This window comes from Pantherophis guttatus, chromosome 3 (genome assembly GCF_059756535.1).
Source record: "Pantherophis guttatus breed Tessera chromosome 3, ASM5975653v1, whole genome shotgun sequence".
NCBI classification, from domain to species: domain Eukaryota; kingdom Metazoa; phylum Chordata; class Lepidosauria; order Squamata; family Colubridae; genus Pantherophis; species Pantherophis guttatus.
In genome coordinates this window covers 123,523,055-123,542,859 of record NC_142065.1, presented here as the reverse complement: position 1 = coordinate 123,542,859, position 19,805 = coordinate 123,523,055, and the positions used below count along the sequence as shown (strand labels likewise).

General features: G+C 38.7%; 1 protein-coding gene across 1 annotated transcript in view; it reads right to left on the bottom strand.

The window, feature by feature from the left end:
* Positions 1-19,805, bottom strand: part of XRN2 (5'-3' exoribonuclease 2) — a 77,816-nt gene that overhangs the window by 38,840 nt on the left and 19,171 nt on the right. Inside the window, exons 10-20 of the mRNA XM_034411769.3 lie at positions 15,631-15,705; positions 12,760-12,893; positions 11,889-11,946; positions 11,701-11,808; positions 11,060-11,104; positions 9,500-9,634; positions 8,163-8,281; positions 6,290-6,425; positions 2,904-3,011; positions 2,723-2,812; positions 993-1,065 (exon numbers count right to left, since the gene is read on the bottom strand). Coding sequence (XP_034267660.1) covers positions 993-1,065; positions 2,723-2,812; positions 2,904-3,011; positions 6,290-6,425; positions 8,163-8,281; positions 9,500-9,634; positions 11,060-11,104; positions 11,701-11,808; positions 11,889-11,946; positions 12,760-12,893; positions 15,631-15,705 — 1,081 coding nt within the window. The remainder of the gene's footprint in view (positions 1-992; positions 1,066-2,722; positions 2,813-2,903; positions 3,012-6,289; positions 6,426-8,162; positions 8,282-9,499; positions 9,635-11,059; positions 11,105-11,700; positions 11,809-11,888; positions 11,947-12,759; positions 12,894-15,630; positions 15,706-19,805) is intronic.

Here is a 19,805-nt window from a genome sequence, read left to right as displayed (position 1 = left end):
CCAGGAATAAGATTCTGAGTGGTTCAAGGTTGACTCAGCCTTCCATCCTTCAGAGGTGGGTAAAATGAGGAGCCAGATTGTTGGGGCAATATGCTGACTCTGTAAACCGCTTAGAGAGGGTTGTAAAGCACTGTGAAGCTGTATATAAGTCTAAGTGCTATTAATGGGACTAAACTGGCATTTATCTCTGAAACAGATTTTTTTGAAATTTTAGTTTTATGTGAATAGTCTATAGAGCTAAGAAAAAAAGTAACACACAATCTAAGCAAATGTAACAAATGTTCAGTACCATCTGGAGCGATCTTAAACTACATTTCACTATGAAGAACAAACCTCTTAAATTTGGATTATGGTCATGACTGAAGTTAAGATGAAGTTAAGATACACATTATCAATATGTGTTGATTATAATAAGTGCAAAAAGACAGCTTCCAGTTTTACCTATTACAAATACTGAATTGCTAAACATCCTAATAAAAATAAAAAGAAATTGCAAAATTAAGTAATTTATTTTAGAGTGACATTCAATAGGTTAATTTATCAGTCGAAGAGCACTACAGCCAAGCGTATTTCCTGGCTTTTTCCAGAGGAAAAAAGGGATTGAGGAGAGGCAAAATGCAACTGAGGAAGAAGACAGCTGTGCAAGTAGAGTCCTCTTGCACGACCCTGGACAGAACATATAAAACATAGCACTTCACACTGGTTTTTCTATTATAAAAACTATTCAACGTTATTATTAAGTATCTAAAATGTTAAACTTTATTTTAGTCACAGCAATAAATTCCATCTAGATACTACTGAAATTACTATGTATCACAACTCATTTAATCTTGATCAGGTTAGTATTTTTTACAAATTCATTAAGGAAAACAGCACATAGAAATCAGTTTAGCAACTGATAGCAAACCTGTAAATGGAATGTTTTTCCTGTTTTCTTAAAATTATTCCCAAGACTAATCATACAAATATTGACTTCATGATGAAATAGTTACCTTGCCAAGCAAATTTTTTCCCATTCAGATCAATAGCGAAGTCCTCAGGATAGAAGTCAATTATACTTGAATCCTGTTTTAATAAAGTATTATTACAGTGATTTAGAAATCTGCAGTGTTGGATGAAGGCACTATTTTTTTCTGAAACGTAATTCAAAGAGCATTTTGTTTAAAGAAATGAGTTTACAAGCTATTCTAAAACAACAATTTAAATTTAAAAAGTACATTTTCAAGGTGTAAAATTTACACTTTTTAACTTTAAGCCCTGAATCTGAGTCATTAAACCAGGTGCAAAAGCATATGTATGCAACCAGCAAAGTCTTGCTTCCTATGTTCCACTCCCTCTTCCTCCTCCCAAATTCCCACCCTGCTTCATGACAAAATAAAATAAACCTTCTAAGTGCTTGATAATTTGAGCACACAAGTATACGTTAGAACTCACAAAAGTAGCACCTATGGAACATATCTACAAGAGCATGCAAATAGCAGGGGTAAGGCTGGTTTTTGTTTCTCGGCAGGAAAATGCTGAGAAACTCAGAGCTTGATCCAAAGAGAGCTCAACTTTCAATTTCTCTTATCCATTCAAAGCAAGAGGGAGGGGCATGATCAAGGAGAGAACATGCCCATTGGCTAGTTACTCTTCTTTCACTTTCATTCTATTCAAGCCTAATCATCCCTTCAACTATAAACCAGAGACTGAAAAATCATGAATCTTTCTTGCCCCCTACAGTCAAAACGGAATCTCTTTTTCCAGCCAGGAACTGCCACAGAAACTATTAAAAATCAATAGTTCAGGCATGAATGTTAATGTCATTAAAGTTCATTTTTATATCCTTCTGTTTTCTATCCAATGTTCCAACAAAATTCCCAATACACAAGCAAAGTTTTCTTTCCTTATTCATTCCTTGATTTAATTACTATAGACCTCATAAACAAAGTTCTTGTTTAAAAATTTAAATATTTAAAAAGTGGAGATAAAACGTGATATTTTCCTTCTTCCCTCGGCTAGGGCTAATATTCTGGATTGCTTCAGTAATTGTGTGCTGTGGTCAAATAGAACCACAAAAAGAAAACAGTTAATAGCTATCAGTAAACCCTGAAAAGTTATTGAAAGGCTACAGCCAACTTTTCTCTGTCACTCTCATTTTGCTTATGAACAAAATTTAGCACAAAAATGTATTTTCAAGGGTGGTTAAATAGAAGTAAAATTAAGGTATCATTATCAGAATAAATCCATATAGTTTAAAAGAGTAGTCAAGGTAGAAATCCATTTATTTCATTGGATAGTGGAGAAATAAATTAATTACTACATACAGTACTTAAATGTGGCAGCCATTTTGTGAATATCTAAACCACAAATGCTACTTTATATTGGAACACATTTTATACTGATCTTCCTCATACTTTTTCAGAACTCTAAAGGTCTGTCCTAAATACTGCCTACTGTGGCCAGCCTTTCAAGCAGTTGCATCAATTCAATGAAATTTTTATCATTAACCATAACATTCCTTTGTTATGGATAACGAATTTCACAGTTGGAATCTAATATAAATCAAACTAAATTTGGAGTGAGCTGAAACATTTAAGACCACACAAGTTCCAACTGAAAGATCTACGGTATAACAGACAGTTAAATAAATAATATATCTGGTTTTCAGACAACTGGTGAAGTAGTTGAGAGAATATTAACATGAATATTCAAACAAATAAAGACCCTTTAATTTTCTTACTGGATCAGTCATAAGTTTCCGCCATGTTGGTGGGAGGAAATTACCGCTGGCAGCTGGGAAGACACCCATCAGTTGTTCCAGAGGTCTGAACTGTAAAAAGGAAGGTAGAGAGTAGTAACTGTTTAAATATTTAAATCTTTAGTTACTAAGATGAATTATAAATAGAAGTAATTAAACTTACTGGGTTGGTTCCTTTCTCAAAATCTGAGACCATGTCTGCAATACCTTCAAAATCTGAAGCAAATGGTGCATAGTGGAAAGGATAATACCATTTCCAGGAAGCGCACCCCTAGTTGGGAAAATGAAAGAAGAATTTAAATTAAAGAAGATTCAGGAATCTTCTCTATGCATTTAACTATTAAATAATAATAAACTTTAATTATTCTAGTCTAGGGGTCGGCAACTCGTGGCTCTGGAGCCGCATGCGGCTCTTTGGGCCCTCTGCCATGGCTCCCTGTCCCATCACTGGTTGGTCCCACCCTTTGCCCCTCTTATTTCCTTTTTTGAATACAGCCCGAAGTGGCAGGAAGCGAAGGCTGCCTTACGTGCAAATGTGGCGCGAAGGCGGGTACAGGGCAGCTTCACTCCTGCACTCTCCTCCCCCCGTGAGCCAGGAGCGTGTGCACGTGCGGGGAGACCCTCCTCAAGCTAGCGCCAAGGCACAGCAAAGGTACGTGCAGGGAGGGCTGCAGCTCGCTTAGGAGGACGCGGCTTCTCTCCTGCACTAATGATCCGGCCATCGCCAGATCTCCTCCTCCCACTCTCGTGATGCTCTGGCTGTGGCTGAGCCGGGAGCGTGCGCACGCACAGGGAAACCTTCCTCAAGGAAGCACCAAAGCTCAGGAAAGGTGTGCGCGGGGCGTGCAGTGGCTCACTTAAGGAGGGTCTCCCCATGTGTGCGCATGCTCCCGGCTCAACCACAGCTGGCTAGGATATCATGAGAGTGGGAGGAGGAGAAGAGTGCAGGACCGAAGCTTCCCTGTTCCTGCCTCTGTGCCACATTTGCATTAGTGCAGGAGAGAAACCATGTCCTGTTAACACCCTCCTAAGCGAGCGGCCGTCCACCCTGCATGCGCCTTTGCTGCACTTTGGCACTCGCTTGGGGAGGGTCTCCTTGTGTGTGTGCATGCTCCCGGCTGAACCATGGCTGGCCAGGACATCACGAGGAGGGGGAGGAGGAGGATGGTTGCCGGAAGGGAGGGGGGAAACACACACATATACAGAGGGAGGGGAAGAGAGAGAGACACACATACAGTGATACATAGAGAGGGGTGAGAGAGGAGAAGAGAGGGAGAGGGACAGAGGGAGAGAGACACTGGGGGGGGAGAGGGGGAGATATGGAAGGGGGAGAGAGACAGAATGGTTTTGTGGCTGGGTAGGCATGGTTAGGGGGAAATGTGACTGGGTGGGAGTGAGTGATAAAAATATGTATGCTCAAAAATAACCTTTAAAGTTCTGATCAACATAGCAAATGGGTAAAATTACACTTAGCAATTTCAAACAATTAACATGTATATGGATAGCTGTTATACTAAAATGTAAATGTTGTTTATCCTATACTTATACAACATAATTAAAAACCTAATAACAATTATTTAGCCAATTTGTCTAGGCCGGGTGTCAGCAACCTGTCGCTCCGGAGCCGCATGTGGCTCTTTTGTCCCTCTGCTGTAACTCCGTCAGGTGATCCCACCACTGGCTGGCCCCACCCCTCACTCTTCCCTCCCAGTCAGTCCTCGCCTGGCCTGAGAAGGGGTGGAGAGCAGGTCATGCATCTCCCCGAGCGACCAAGGTATGCGCAGCACCAACAAGGGCTGGAAGAAGCACCCGTGAGACCCAGCAAGAGATGAGGTGCCAGAGAATCAGAATCAGAGAGAGAAAGAGAGACAGAGAGAGAGAGAGTGGAAGAAGAAGGGAGGGAGGGAGGGAGGGAGAGAAAGAAAGAAAGAAAGGTGAGAACGAGCAAGCGCAGGATCAAATTCTGGGATTCAAAGGAGTCTTTGAGGGTTGGATGCCGAGAGGCACAGATTTCCTCCACCTTCTCCGTTTCCACCCTGCACTGAAGTGAACCAAATGGGCTGGGGTCTCCCTCCCCGCTAAGTAGCCCCACTAAGCCTGCTTGCAAACTCCGCCAAGCGTGGCTCCAAAAGTTTGGCTCGCGTGTCCCTCCTGGCTCCGTCCCACCTGCCATGGAGCCTGCCTCCACCTGGATGGCTGAGCCGGACGGTGTGGCATCTGCCTTCCCTCCCGGAGCAGGTGGGGGTGGGCACCCACCGGCCTTGGCCCACTTCTCACTGCCGCTGTCTGGCCCCCCTTCGCCTGGGAAGGACTGTGCAGCAGCCTCGCCAGCTGGCCGGGTATATAGTGGTGCCGGCAGTTGGGAGCCTTCCTGGGGCTCAGCGAGGAGACCCCACAGGCGCTCCCTGCAGGGCGCAGCAGCCGGAGCCCCTTCACGGCATCTCTGCCTACCTGCATATAGAAGTTGGCCATCACAGCAGCGGGGAATGTGCACACCCTGTCTGCTCTGGTCTTGCCGGCCAGAGGCCGGGCTCCGCACCGCTGCCTCCCAGCCGTAGCGCTACATTTATTTGCTTGCTCTCCATCTCTGAGGAGGGAGCTGCTTTCAGGCTGCCCAGGTCCCTGCTGCGGGGGGACAGAGGGAGAGGGAAGGGGGGTGTCTCCCCTACAGGATCCAGGTTGGAGTTGCCTTATTTTGCATGGATCTCCACTGCTTGGCTTTGCCTGCCGGCCTCCACTCCTCCTCCACAGCCCAAGTTGTTGGATTCACACGACACATGAAGCTGGGCAGGAGAGCACGAATAGCTATAGATGATAGATAGATAGATGGACAGAAAGAGAGAGAAAGAGAGAGTGTGACAGAGAGAGAGAGAGAAGAGAGAGACAGAGAGAGAGATATCCATTTTCCACATAAAAGAACACACCTGGAGCCACAAAACCTGGGTAGGCGTGGCTGGGGTGGTGGTCATGTGACTGGGTGGGAGTGAGTGAAGTTGAGTTAGCCACTCCCATCCAGGTTTTGTGACTCCCGGTGTTTTCTGCGGGAAATGGGTCCAAATGGCTCTTTGAGTGTTTAAGATTGCAGACTCAAAATACCTTAAGACCGCCTTTATTAGAGTCAGACCTCTTGGGAGAGAATTTTAGTTACAGATGAATTAACAGAACCACTTTGTTTCTGCACTCGTTAATGTTTTTATTCAAATCTTTTTTCCCCCATTGGAACCGACAAACATATTATTGGGTATCTTATTGTATCTGGCCATATGGCTTAATAAACAATTTGATTTGCTGCATAAATCAATTTATTAAGATGCTGATCAAAAGCTATGGTTGAACTGGCATTACATGTTTGCAATGGAAATATCAAGATATAAAGGCAAAAAAGTATGTTTCCCTCAAGTGAAGTTTCATTCCTACTGACTCCATGTATTTTTTTTGACCACCATAAAGAAGTTGTTTGTCATTGCCAAGTAGGTGGAAGTTTGATGATAGAAAATCCTCTATAATGACATATTGGGGGAATAAATATAAAATTCCAAAGGTCAGCACCTGATAATAGTATCGGAGAACCCAGCAAAGCCCTTCCACATAAGACTGTACAACTTTACGACGAAACTTCTTATCGTTGATATCAACATCAAATTTGTTCTTGTAATAGCGCTGTTTCCAGCCAGCTTCCCATAACCTTCATAAAAACAATAGTGAATCTACATAATGTGCAATTCAGTTTATCAAATGGTTTCAACAAAAAAAGGAGAACAGGCTTTACTAACAGTGTGTGGTTTAAATCATGCTCCCATGTAATTGTAGCCCTTGATGACTGTAGCCCTTGAATTATGACAGCAGTTGGGACCAGAATTTCTGTTGTCAAGAGATGCAGTAGTAAAGTGAGATATCATGCAACTATATCACTTAGGGTCATTAAGCAGGAAGAGATGGGAGTCCCAAACAAGAAGTGGGGAGGGGATTGAGGGGGACTGCAGGCAGGTGCTAGGGAAGTGCAGAAATGGAGAGACCACACAGGGGGTGGGGTATTGTGGCTATATGCACACTACAGAGTATAAGGGGTGTGGGGTAGCTATTGAGTATGAAATCTTTCATACTTTGTAGTGGGGCTTTACAGGAGAAAAAGTGGTGGGAGAAAGTGATGGGAGCTACCTGCAACCTTCCCTGTTGACTTTCCCATTGACTTTGTGGGAAGCTGGCAGAGAAGGTTGCAAATAATAATTGGGTGACTGCAGGATGCTGTAGCCTTACCAAACACCCAAATCATGATCATGTGACCAAAGGGATGGTGCGATGGCTGGAACGTCAAGGATTGGTTGTAAATACTACTTGTTCATCACCATGGTAACTTTGAACAGGTGCTGAACTAGTGGTCATAATTCAAGGACTACATGTAAATTACTACTTAAATATACTCTTTTACCAGTTTTCTCTAAACTATGACTCAAACTCATTCATCTATGATATTAAGATTGGTGTATCAATCTCTATACTGCAGCAGCTCATACCCCATAAAAGACACCCTGAGAGATAGACCAGATAAAGAAATAGACTCCACAGAAGTCTAAAAACTATTTTTATTTAGATTGGCCATAGTAAACATAATATTACAAGACTGATTTACTTCCCCTCCTCCCTCTTATATTCATGTGATTTAGGGGGTATCTATCTGTGACATGTATGTAATCCTACCATACTTTGGACTTAAGCAACGTTTCCCTTTTTGTTGTCTAGAAATGGATCTATCCTCTATCCATCAACATCATCCTCTTTACTCTCCACAAACATAGACTGCTTTTTAGTTTGGTTTCATTTTAATACACTTGGCATGTAGGAAAGAACAGGCGAAGTTAAAGTTATGGAGTTTTCTTAATAAGAACCAGTCTTTTAGTCCTAACTGGTAGTCACTTTCCCAGATCTTAGGTTTAGTATCTTGAAAAATTGATCCTGAGAACCTTTTAAATGGAAGTACTGAGAACTTCTTTCTAAATGTAAGAAGCCTGGAGTGTACATAATATATTCTTCACTAACAGACAATAACCCATCACTAAACTAAATCATCTGATTATAGAACTTTAAGAGTTAAACCATTCCATTTTTGCTAGTAGAATGAGATTCTGTTCACAGAGACTGAGCTGAATATTGAACCTCTAGCCAATCTGGTATTTAGTCTCAAAGGGAGTAGCAGCTTTTAGGAAGAAAACCAGCATGCATACTAATGGAAACACTTAAATTTAACAGCCACAGCCTACACATCTCACTGGAATTTACCGTGTATCCCAACTCTCCACATTAATTATTGGTGGATAAAAAGATCATGGAAAAGCATTAGAAGGTGTGGCAGATGCAAGGTAAATAGTATTAATGAGACATTCTCCCTTTTGACAATGCACTAACAAAGTATGAAATGTGGCACCTGACATTATCTTCAGGCTCTGGTTCACTGTCACTGTCCTCTATTTTTCGCTTAATTCCTCCTGCTGGGGATGGCGTACCATCAGATGTGAAGCTCAAATTAGGAGAAACTGAAGGAGTCTGGGGATATAGTTAGCGTGCAGAGAATTAGTGGAAAGGTCTCATTACATTTACAAAAAATAAAATTAATGACTTTGCAAAAAAAAATATATATATATGCATCTACTTTACTTAACTATAGATATAGGAATTCAAAAGAACAATATAGAAACTAGTTCTATGCTACCAAGGGGATCTGAAATATACTCAGACAGCAACATTTCATGACAAGTAATAAACCATTTTTAAATTGACAAACTTTCAAAAGAGGATTCTGATATAACAATAGCTCCTGATACTACTCAAAAGAAAAGGAAAACCATCCTATTAATTATTCTATTCTCCCCACACACCCATCTTTTTTTAGTAGTCATATCGATGTATTTTCTTTGTTCTTTTTCCTTGTTTATTTTATTGTACTATTATTTTACTTTTACTTTGTTTAAACTTTTCATTTTTTCGTTTTTATAACTGTCAGCTGCCTAGAGTAGCCCCATGGCAAGATAGGCAACAAATAAATTTAATAATGAACTCATTATTGTTTTAGTACATATTAAAAGTATATATTTAAATTAAAACCATAATGAGTGTATATACCATTCTACTTCATGTTCACAGGGAAATATATGCTAGGATCTAAGATAAATCAAGGCGTGTGTGTGTGTACGTACATCAAATAGAACAAAAGTTTCTAAAGTGCATTCAATTAAAATCTTAACTCTGCTTAATGAAGATAACTGGATACAACCCAATTTAAGAATTCAGAGTTCACATATTTAACAGACAATATATTATCCATAAAATCCTTCCCTCTGCACCAATTCATTTTGTACAAGTAGTTGTTAAATGGACTGCATCATAGTTTTACTCATTATTTTGAGCTGCGAACATTAGAGGCAAAGTCAGGAAATGGGATTAAATTTATTTTCTTTCAAGGCTTTTTCATTATCTGGAAAGATTAACTGCTAACATTAAAGTGTTTAGGCAAAAAGTGGAGTTTTTTGTAATCAATTATTAACTTTTCTCAGACTGAAGGGATCCAGAGAGAGTATATGACTTCTAATCTCGCTAGTCTGACTCTGGATTGAACCCATGGTTGCAACAAAGTGAGGATATGATGGAGTCAAAGTAGTAAAGGAAAGGTGAATGTATATAAGTTTGGGCTTTGTAGAAACTGAGCCATCGTTAAATTTTCCATTTGTTACCTTATCTATATTTATTTTAAAAATAATCACTTACAGTGTTTTGTCTGTCCTGCATTCTCATTTCATAGGCTGTGTGTCTTGGATTACTAATTGGTTGATGGCTTGACCTGTTTCCTCTTCCTAAAGGTTGTGGGGTGTATTGTCCACCAAGCATAGTATGTTGTTCCCTCTGAAATGAGCAGAATATAAATATAAACATTGAGCATCAGCTGTGAGAGCAAACACTACATACAGGTATGAATAGCTGTGTTTATATTACACAGGATATTAATTTACAAATGAATATGCAATACTTAAACATCCATACTGGCATATTCTATTTGGCTCATTAATAGAGTATGGCACTGACTGAGATAGAAGTGCCCCTCCGCCAGTAGAGAGTGTTTGGCTAGAGTTCAGAAAAATATGTTCATGAAATAATTTATCTTAACTGATTATAAAATTACAACTTAAAATCTATTAAGGAAAACTGAGCGGCATTACTTCAGTTTAAAACTATGGTCAAAATATAATGATGTCTTATTTTTATTTGGGATCTTTATAGAACACATGTCAATTAATATGCTCAAATTGTTAATATATAGCAGTAAAATAAAAAAATAATTAGTATGATCATTATTAGGAACACTAGAATAATATACTGGTGATTCTTGAACAGAAAACTTCAGACAGTTATCAGAACAACAGTAAAATTATGTTATATTACAATTAGCTTGGCAGTTCCAAATTTATTTAAGAAATACAAATAAAATTTTATGTATTTAATTAATTAACAGCATCAGTCAAAGCATATTTTGAATACATGTATGCTTAACCTTGCAGAACTATTAGTGCCAATGATGACTATGGTGGCTGGAATAGATAAAAGGGCACCAATTGTAAACGAATGATTCAATAATTATGAGACATTTTGCATCAATCATAAAAGCTATCTCCTGAATTAAGCTGTCCTTTACTGAATGGTATACAGTACATGAAAAAGTGGTAGGACTGAAATAGAAGTGTCAAGGTAATGGAGAGATAACAGGAATTCTCAATTATTTTCAAGCAGTAAGCAATTTAAAATTATTATCAAAGGGTAGCAAACATTGGGAAAAAGATGCAGATTTGCAGAAAAGGAATATTGTGAATTCTATCAAATCAATTTGATTGCAAGTTTATCCATAATTTTATATGGGAAAATATAAAATTTAGTCCAATGGAAATTCTGAGAAAATATACAGAGCATTGTGTTTTTGTGCCTGATTTAATTTAGGATCTAAGGACCACATACTGAATATGTTTGTGCATCCAAATAATATTTACATACAACGAATGTTGTATGCCTTAGAAAATACCTAGTAGTTTGCAGTCCAGATTTGAGAATTAGGATTCAATAAAAAGGGGTAAAAATCTTGTGAAATGAATATAAGCACTTGGGTATTTGCAGCAGCTCTTTGCATTTCAGCCTTGAAAAACTGCTACAACATTCTATTTGTATTTCTAATATAACTTTAAGACATTTCCTTTCTCTATTCCAAGGTAGCTGCTACTAAATTGTTCCATTGTTTTAAATAAAAACATTATAAATAAATAGGAATAGATTTATATTCACCTTCATTCTTTTTCTTTTTTCTTTTTGCCTTCTTTTGAAATTTTCCTGTGTGCCCCATAAAATATGGAAAGTGTACATTAACATTTATTAGGAAACTAAAACAATTAAATATATATAGTTCATTTTTGCTAAAAAATCATTTTGCAGATTCCTTTTCCTGCTTCAAGGTAAATTTATCTTCTAAACTAATCTGGAATCCTATTAAACTATGGAATCCTATTAAAGTACATATACATAAAATGTCAATTACCTAATTCACAGATTTTACAAAGTGGGTCATATTCAGATCTAACTTTTCTGGGTGTAGTAAACAAACTACGCATATATGTTTGGTATATTATATCAGCCAGAGGTTTTAGAAATGAGCAAAAATGTCCACCAATTGCAGTCATGTGCCCACGAGACATTGCAATTGGTTGTACATATGAGCTGGTTGACATGAACCCAAATTGCAAACACATGATCAAATATAGATGTAAGCCATGTTTTCCTAAGCTGTTGTAACTTTGAAGCACTGTTAAATGAACAGTCATAAGTCAAGAATTATTTGTAATGTAGAATGGAAAAACCATATGTATTCATTTTTTTAAAATGTTAAAGAAAAACACACCAAAATAAGAGTTTCATAATAGCCCTTTCACCTCATCATCTTTCCGCTTCTTAAAAATGCTATCTTCAACTTCTCCAACAGCCAACATTATCATCTGTACTCTCTCCAAGTTGACATAACCATTTTCGGTAAGATAACCCTGTAAATTGTAGAATACAATTGTAAGTAACCTTTCTCCTTCTTATGTTACTACATGAAGTGTTTGGAGGAATCACTTACTCCAGTTTTGTGCACAACATTTTTATATATGTTCACCAGGCGATCGATTGCTCCTTCCCTGCAATACAAGAATAAAACCATTTCACCCATTTCTTGGATGGTCTCACTATAAGGATTATATTCAAATTGTTATCCTAGTGACGGTATGACATCTACTGGCAGAACGAATTCTTCCTCCCTCCTCCATGCCACAATCTCTAAATCTACTCTGTAGGGTTGGGAGATTTTGGAAACAGATTTGGGGCACATAGAGTGAGGAAAGCAAAGAAAAATTCTACTGCATATGAAGATATATGCTTGTATAACACTAAATTTAGCAGAGTTTAAACCAGTATTTAACTATTAATATGTGAAGTTACTATTGACTGCCATTCCCTACTTCTATAATATTTACTGAATCTAGAAAAGATAGGAACATGGAAAATATTTAATTTATGCATGAGGCTCTTTAAATTTCCTATGTACAAGATAAAAGCCAACATGCCTATACAAATGATTAAAGAGCATGCTGCTAATTTAAGGAAATGAACCAAGGTTCATGAGAAATAGTGAGCACAGTCTCAAAAAAGCTATATATATCATGCACCATAATTAAGCAAAGCAAAATAGCAAGATATTTGAAACTCATGCTTTTCAAAGCCTTATAAAGATCACTGGATTTGGAGCAGCAATTCTATTATCAGCTAGATCCAAATGAGTGAACTGAAACCCAAGGGAGCTTTGGACTTGTGTTTCTCAAACTGCACTCTCCATTACACAAGAACTTGCAAATCTAATAAGCAAGAATAATTAATAATGCCCTTTGTTTAAGTGCAATAATCAATACCTAACAACATTTAAGTGTTTCTAGATATAAAGTTGTTTCTCTTACCTGATCTCTAATGAGGGTAAATGAGGGAGAAAATCATTTCCCACAAAGAAACACATGAAAACCCAGTCATCGATGCTTCTTTCAACATCAAAAGTGAAAGGCAAGCTGGCCATTGTTAGCTCTCTTTCCAAATACTAGAATTTTTTTAAAGAGAGTGAGTGAGAGACACACAAAAATGAAGCATTTTCTCAAGCATTAACAGAAATCAAATGTCAGATGTCTAAGTGGGGATATTGTGAATGTGCGTCTGAGAACATAGGAAATGTCTTTTCCTTTCCACCAAGCAAGCGCAGTCCATCTCTTAATCAGAAGACTAGAAGCACAAACAATCATGTTTCCCATCAACCTGAATCTCTATAGGTCTCCTTCACTGGCAAATATTTACTACAAATCTATTTCTGATGTTCTGAATTCCTCTCCAATAACCTCACATATTTAGTATGTCTCCATTTCCCAACTCTTTCTTTTAGTAGCATAGAGGTTTATTTATTTTTGCATCCATCCTTTCAGGCTTCATTTGCACTAAAACACTGACCAGCCAGCATTTGTTTTCAACATGTGACTTAAAAAAGGCTACGAAAAGAATCCTAAGCAGCATTTCCATCCTACAAAAATGTCCATTCTAGACATTTTTTTTCACTATGGTATGCAACTTTACAGACAAGACAAGACTTGGGAGAGAACATGTTTATCTTTAAAGGTTCAGGTAGTTCACAACTTACGACCATTAATTCAGTGAACATTTGAAGTTGTGGTGATACTGAACAAAGGGATGTATGACTGTTCCCAAATTTATTGCTGATGCGGTGCCTCCCTACTCTGGGGTCACCTGGTCAAAACTCTGGTGCTTGGCCAGCCATCCACTCTTACAAATGCAGCAATGCTTCCACTCCCCATCTCTCCTTCATTTCTGCTTTCTCTCCCCATTTCTCCTTCATCTCTGCTTTCTCCCCTCCTGCAGCTCCCATCAACCTAGCTGATCTTCACCATCTCTTTGTTTTCTTCCCAAGGTCATGCACAACAATTTCCTCAGGACACCTGGGAAAGAAGGCCTCATGTGGGAAGGAGCCACCTCTCAAAGGGCCATGGTGGGCAGGTCAGCAGTGGAAGAAGAAAGGCAAAGGCCAGCTGAGGCAATGAAGCACAAGGCTACAAGAGCCTTGGAAGTGTAGGGTGGCAAAGGCAATTGGAGCTAGTTCTGGGGTTGGGTGGCTAGGGCTTCCTGGGGTGCTGTGGCTTCTGGCCACTTTTGGGGCTTCCCAGATGCTACAATTTTGCATTGTCCTGTTGGGCCAGGATTCTGTGGCTGAGGCTTTAAGGGACAACTGTGGCTTTGTGCTGTGGTTCTGGGGCTTTTTGTGACCACAGAGCCACGGCACTCCAAGAAGTCCCTGAGCTACAATGTGGAAAACAACCAGAGCTGTGCAGTTCTGGGACACCTGGCTACCCCACAAGACAGGGTGCAGGGTGATCAAAAGAGATGGTGGGGAGATAGGCAAGCATGGGCAGTGGAAGGTATTCCCTTACTTTCCTGAGGCTTGGGGCTGAGACAGACCAAGCCCAAAATGGATTGGATTGGGATAGTTCTTCAGCTGGTGTCCAGTGGCATTTGCTTAACGATGGCAATGGAGAGTGCCAGTGCTAAGCAATGTGATTACATGACATTGCACTTTACAACTGCATCATTTAGCAACAAAAATTCTGGTCCAAATTGGTGTTGTAAGTTGAGGACAACCTGTAAAGAATCAGAATGAGGAAGATGCAGGAGCTAGCAAATGGAAGACTTAAGGGAGCCAAAGCTAATGCACAGGCAGCAGCAGGCCTGATCTAAGAGATATAAAAGGGCTACTGTGAAAGAGGATTAAAGGTAAATCAACTGTGGCAGAACTGGATTTATTGGCTGAAAGGTTGCATGATTTTTTCCTTCCTTTATTCTAGGTATAAAATAAGTATAATTGAAAATTTTACTGTCACAACTCTAACATTATACGCTTAAGCAGTTTATACATTAGTGATGGTAATATCTCTCTCTTTATCTTTCTCTGTCTCTCTCTCTCTCTCACACACACAAGCTTTTTACCCTGCTGGCACAATATCTTAAACAGAACTAGTTTGCCGTAGTGTTTCAGATATCAGGCTAGAAACTGTAAGACTATGAGTTCTAGTCCTGCCTTAAACACAAAGCCATCTGGATAACCTTGAGCATCTCTCGCAGGCTTGGAAGGAGGCAATAGCAAACCACTTCCAAAATCTTTCCAAGAAAATTGCAGGGATTTGTTCAGGCAGTCACTAGAAGTTAAAAACTGACTCAAAGGTGCACACACATACACACATGGTATCTCAAGTGTGGAGGGTTATTATACTGTCTCTTGTTCACTCAGGGGACCATGCATTTATTTAACATGTACATTGTATGAACAAATAATATAACACTTGCTTCTGTTTTTTCCTTTTCTGTCCCTTACTCTGGTCAGCTGTCAAATGCTTTCCTTCTCATACCTCTCTCAAGTTCTCTCAGCTTCCCACCAACTGTCCTTACAAAGAAGTGTTCAGTTAACCTTTCCCTTTAGTAGAATTCAAGTAATTGGTCATTTCCTCGTGACAGAGGAGCATCTTGCCTTATAGGCACCTTTAGCTGCTTAGTGGGGAAAATGTTGACAATGAACAAAAACAAGAAGGCCAAGACATCTGGCTTCTCTTAGCTGACTGTCAGAATTAAATTCTTGGCTACCATGGCAACCCTGTTTGCTGACTGCTGCATAACATCTCTGTGCATGTTTACTTAGAAGTATCTCAGTGTGTGCGATGGATCTCGAGACCCATTGTACAGCCTAGCTGTCTTTGTTCAAAATATATCCTAATATTACTTACTTCTCTCAAAACACATAAGCGAATAAATATAAATTCTTGTTCCATACCAGGAGGACAATCTGCAAACTGATCGTGCTGCAAAGATGAAAAATGACATACCATTTACACTAAGATTCATTTTAAAATTGTTTGTATTGACAGTATTGCCCTAAAGTAAACCTAATAAAAATTCCTTTAAATTAACTAGCATTTAGGAAGTGAGTTTTGGACTGTGGTTTCCATTATAAATTTAAGTGAAATCTTTTTTAATAGTACAAAGTTTATTTTAAAAAATCCCTTCTCTGTTCAATAAAATTTATTCTTAAAGTAAATCTGTTTAGGAATACAGGTAGTCCTCAACTTAAAAGCACAATTGGGATTACAATTTCTGTTGCTAAGCAGGACGGTTAAGTGAGCCATGCCAGATTTTACCACCTTTTTTGCCATGGTTAATCACTGCAGCTGTTAAGTGAATTACATGGTTATTAAGTGAATGCAGCTCCCCCCATCTTAATTTACTTTGCTTGTCAGAAGCATGCTGGGAAGGTCGCAAATCACAATTACATGACCCTGGGACACAGCAACCATCGTAAATACATGCTGGTTGTCAAGTGCCCAAAGTTTGACTACGTGACTGAGGGGATGCTGCGATGTGGTTAAGTGTGAGGACCAATTATCAGTCCCTTTTGTTCAGTGCCACTATAACTTCGAACTCTGGCTAAAAGAATGGTTGTAAGTTGAGGACTACTGGTACACAGCTAGTCTTCTAACACTGATCCACCCTTTGTTTATTCTGGTCTCACCATATTTATGAAAGTTTTGCATTTATGCAAAGGTAGTTCTTCCTCATGATCTATCAATCCAAGATAAACTCTGTTTTTAGTAGGTTTACTTCAGAGTAATACTATATTCGAACAGAAAACAAATAATGGCTTAGCATTAATTATGGCTTGCTGATAGCAACAATTGCAGCCTGTTTTCCCTCACCTTTTCAGTTTATTCACAGGCATCATCCCAACTACCCAGTAGTACAAAAAAGCAGGATAACTTTATCATATCATCCAGTCTACCTATCTTGGTTGGCTTAAGAAACAGCATGGAAGTTTTTTGGAATGGTCCACATAGCCATACAGGTACACTTCCCTTGTTCCTTAAACATGTCTGATTAGGAGCTTCCTAATTATGTTGCTTTATTTTTGCCTGATATCAGAAAGAGCAATTGCAATTTATAAATTATTATATTTGTTATTGCTTCCCCACTTTGTAGTTACCTATTATATTAGAGACTGATTAAAAAACAAAATTCTTAATCCTAATTTTCTAGAGTACAGTATAAATTCCTTGAACACAGCTGATTTTCTATCACTGGAAACTGGCCTAATGATCAGGGGCTCTGGGAAGTTTTTAATTTAATAATTTCCACAGCCTGAAAAATTCTGAAAAGTTCTGCTCTAGTGACTAGATAAACAAACTGGGATGCCAAGATCAGTTATAATAGTTCCCTGGTGGCAGATGTCTGTTAGCTTAATAATAATAAGGAGCCTTGGTGGCGCATCAGACTAAAGCACTGTTAAGTAACACCAGCTGCCTGCAATTACTGCAAGTTCAAATCTCACCAGGCCCAAGGTTGACTCAACCTTCCATCCTTTCGAGGTAGGTAAAAATGAGGACCCAGTTTGTGGGGGCAATAAGCTTTGTATAAAAAAGAACACCGCTTTGGGGGGGGCGCGCGAAAGCCCTACTAAACAGGTATATACAAAAGTATGAAGGCTATTGTTTAACGCATTGTAAGCTGCCCTAAGTCTCCGGAAAAGGGTGGCATATAAACCGAACCAATAAATAAATACAATAAATAAATTTTAATATGTGCTAAGCCAGGGGTGTCAAACTCGATTTCATTGAGGCCCACATCAGGGTTGTGTTTGACCTCAAAGGGTCGGGATGCATGTGTGTGTGGCCAGGGATGGGCGTGGCCGGGGTGGTATGGCCATGGTGGACGTTTGACATATTTGCGTTTGATTGATGACTCTTTTTTTTATCTGGACTATTGTTTCTGTGCTAGTTGTTTTTCTGTTTTCTTTTAAATATTGGTATCTGCCTAGAGTTGGGTAGTCATTTACATTGAAATAAATAGTAACAAAATACAGGAGAGAGAACAGATTACAAAATTCTAATACATTTGATGTGATCCAACATTATTATTGTCTCATACTTGCTAATATATAAGTTAAAGTTAAATAAAATCAGGATGCTATTTCTTCTTGAATGCATTTGAGATTTAGCTGTTGAGCTTAGACTCTTGAACGAATTTAGCTTTTTAGTCCTCCATCTATCCATGTTCCTGAATTAGTTTGAATGCATTTTCCTATATGTGCTTCTGTCTGAATGTTCTATAATAGGGGTGTTAAACTCAATTTCATTGAGGGCCACATCAGGGTAGTTTTTGACCTCAGAGGGGTCGGGTGGTGGTGATTGTGATGGTATATGGCTGGGGGTGGGCGTGGTCATGGTGGGGGTGGCCATGGTGGCCATTTGAAATAGGCTCAAGATGCATTTTTCCCCTTCTTTCTTTACACAGTTCTTTACTATAACCATTTATAGTATGGCCCGTTTTTAACCTCCCCAGTCTCCTGCAGCAGTCTGACGGCTGAAAACTGGCCACACTGAGGTCCTGCGCAGCCTGTTTTCAGCCGGCAGAGTGCTGCAGGAGGTCGTAGAGGCCGAAAATGGGCCACAGGGCCCTGCCCTCAGCCCCTCTGCGGCCCTTTTTGGCTGGCAGAGGTAAATATTTGATATTTCCAGGCCAGCCCGCAGGCCAGATTTAAGCATTTAACACCCCTGTGCTAAGCTGATACTAGCTAATAGCCTTGAGATTTATTTAACAACAGAGGGAAAGTGGTGAAAAAAGCAGGACCAAAATCAGTCTTTCCTATTCCCTTTGATAGTTTCTAATTTTTCATTATGTGGACATAAAAATCAATATACTTGTCAGACTGAAACAGGGTGTGACAGTAGATGAATTCAGAAAAAAAGTCCCTCTTCCCTAGCAAGGCTTTTATTTCTCTATTCACCTGATATTTTTTTTTTAAAGGGGGGAAGGATTATGAAATATATCCCAATACTTTCAGTTTGAATTAGGAACAGTTAATAATGATAGAACTTCAGGTTAAGAAAATGTGATTGAATGTAATTTAATGTAGTAAATGACATGCTCTGAACCTTGGTTGTTCTTTTCTCTCCAAGATGACATCCACAGTACATATATTTTTGTTTCATCATTTCCACTGTAAATATCTTATGCTGCATATTGATTTTATTACTTTTGCATAAATTTAATTATTGCTTTATTTTATTGTTCATTTTTATGGTAGCTAAACTGTGCACTGGTGGAGAATACATTATAAAGAAATAAAATGGTTTGTTATCTAATACTAGGATAATATTTTACTCTACTCTTCATTAAAAATGAAGAGATGCCATATTTCTGGAGATCAGCAACTTTTAGTAAAAATTAAAAATATTTAAAATACATTCAATAGATGCATAATAACGATCTGAATGAACTGTACTTTCACACCAACACTTACAAAGGATATTAAAGTTATTTCATTTATTTCCAATGTTCCCTCTAATTTCCAGTTTTGCAAAATGAAAAAAAAAGTGAAAATATGTCTTTCCATTGCTTCAGATATTCTGAAATTTCTATACCTCTAGATCAAAGTTATATTATTTACTTGTAATCCTTGAGATATTATGAAAATATAACTAGGTCCCTTTCCTAACAAAACAGTGGCAATAGTCCTAAGTAGTTTGGGCAAAACAAAAAGAGGATGGAATGGAAGAGTGAACGATGAAGTCAAACCACGTGCAAGCAAAGGGATTACCTGTTGTCTATGAGACTTTGCTGGGGCACAGGAACAAACTAAAAATTAGTCACCAATGCTGGATTCAGACATAATTGGAAAAATAGTAACATATGAATCATTGTAACAAACTAGGACTTATACATTATCTTTAAACCTTGGTTTCAAATGGAACTTTGCTGCCAAAAAATGAATCAAATTTATTGCCTGGAGTAGATTTATTTATCTCATCTCTTTCAAAGAGGGGATTCAGATCTTCAAGCAAAGGATATTAAATTAAATGAATCCCATCATAACCCAAGGTAATAAATACTGCTATGTGTCTCTTTCCTT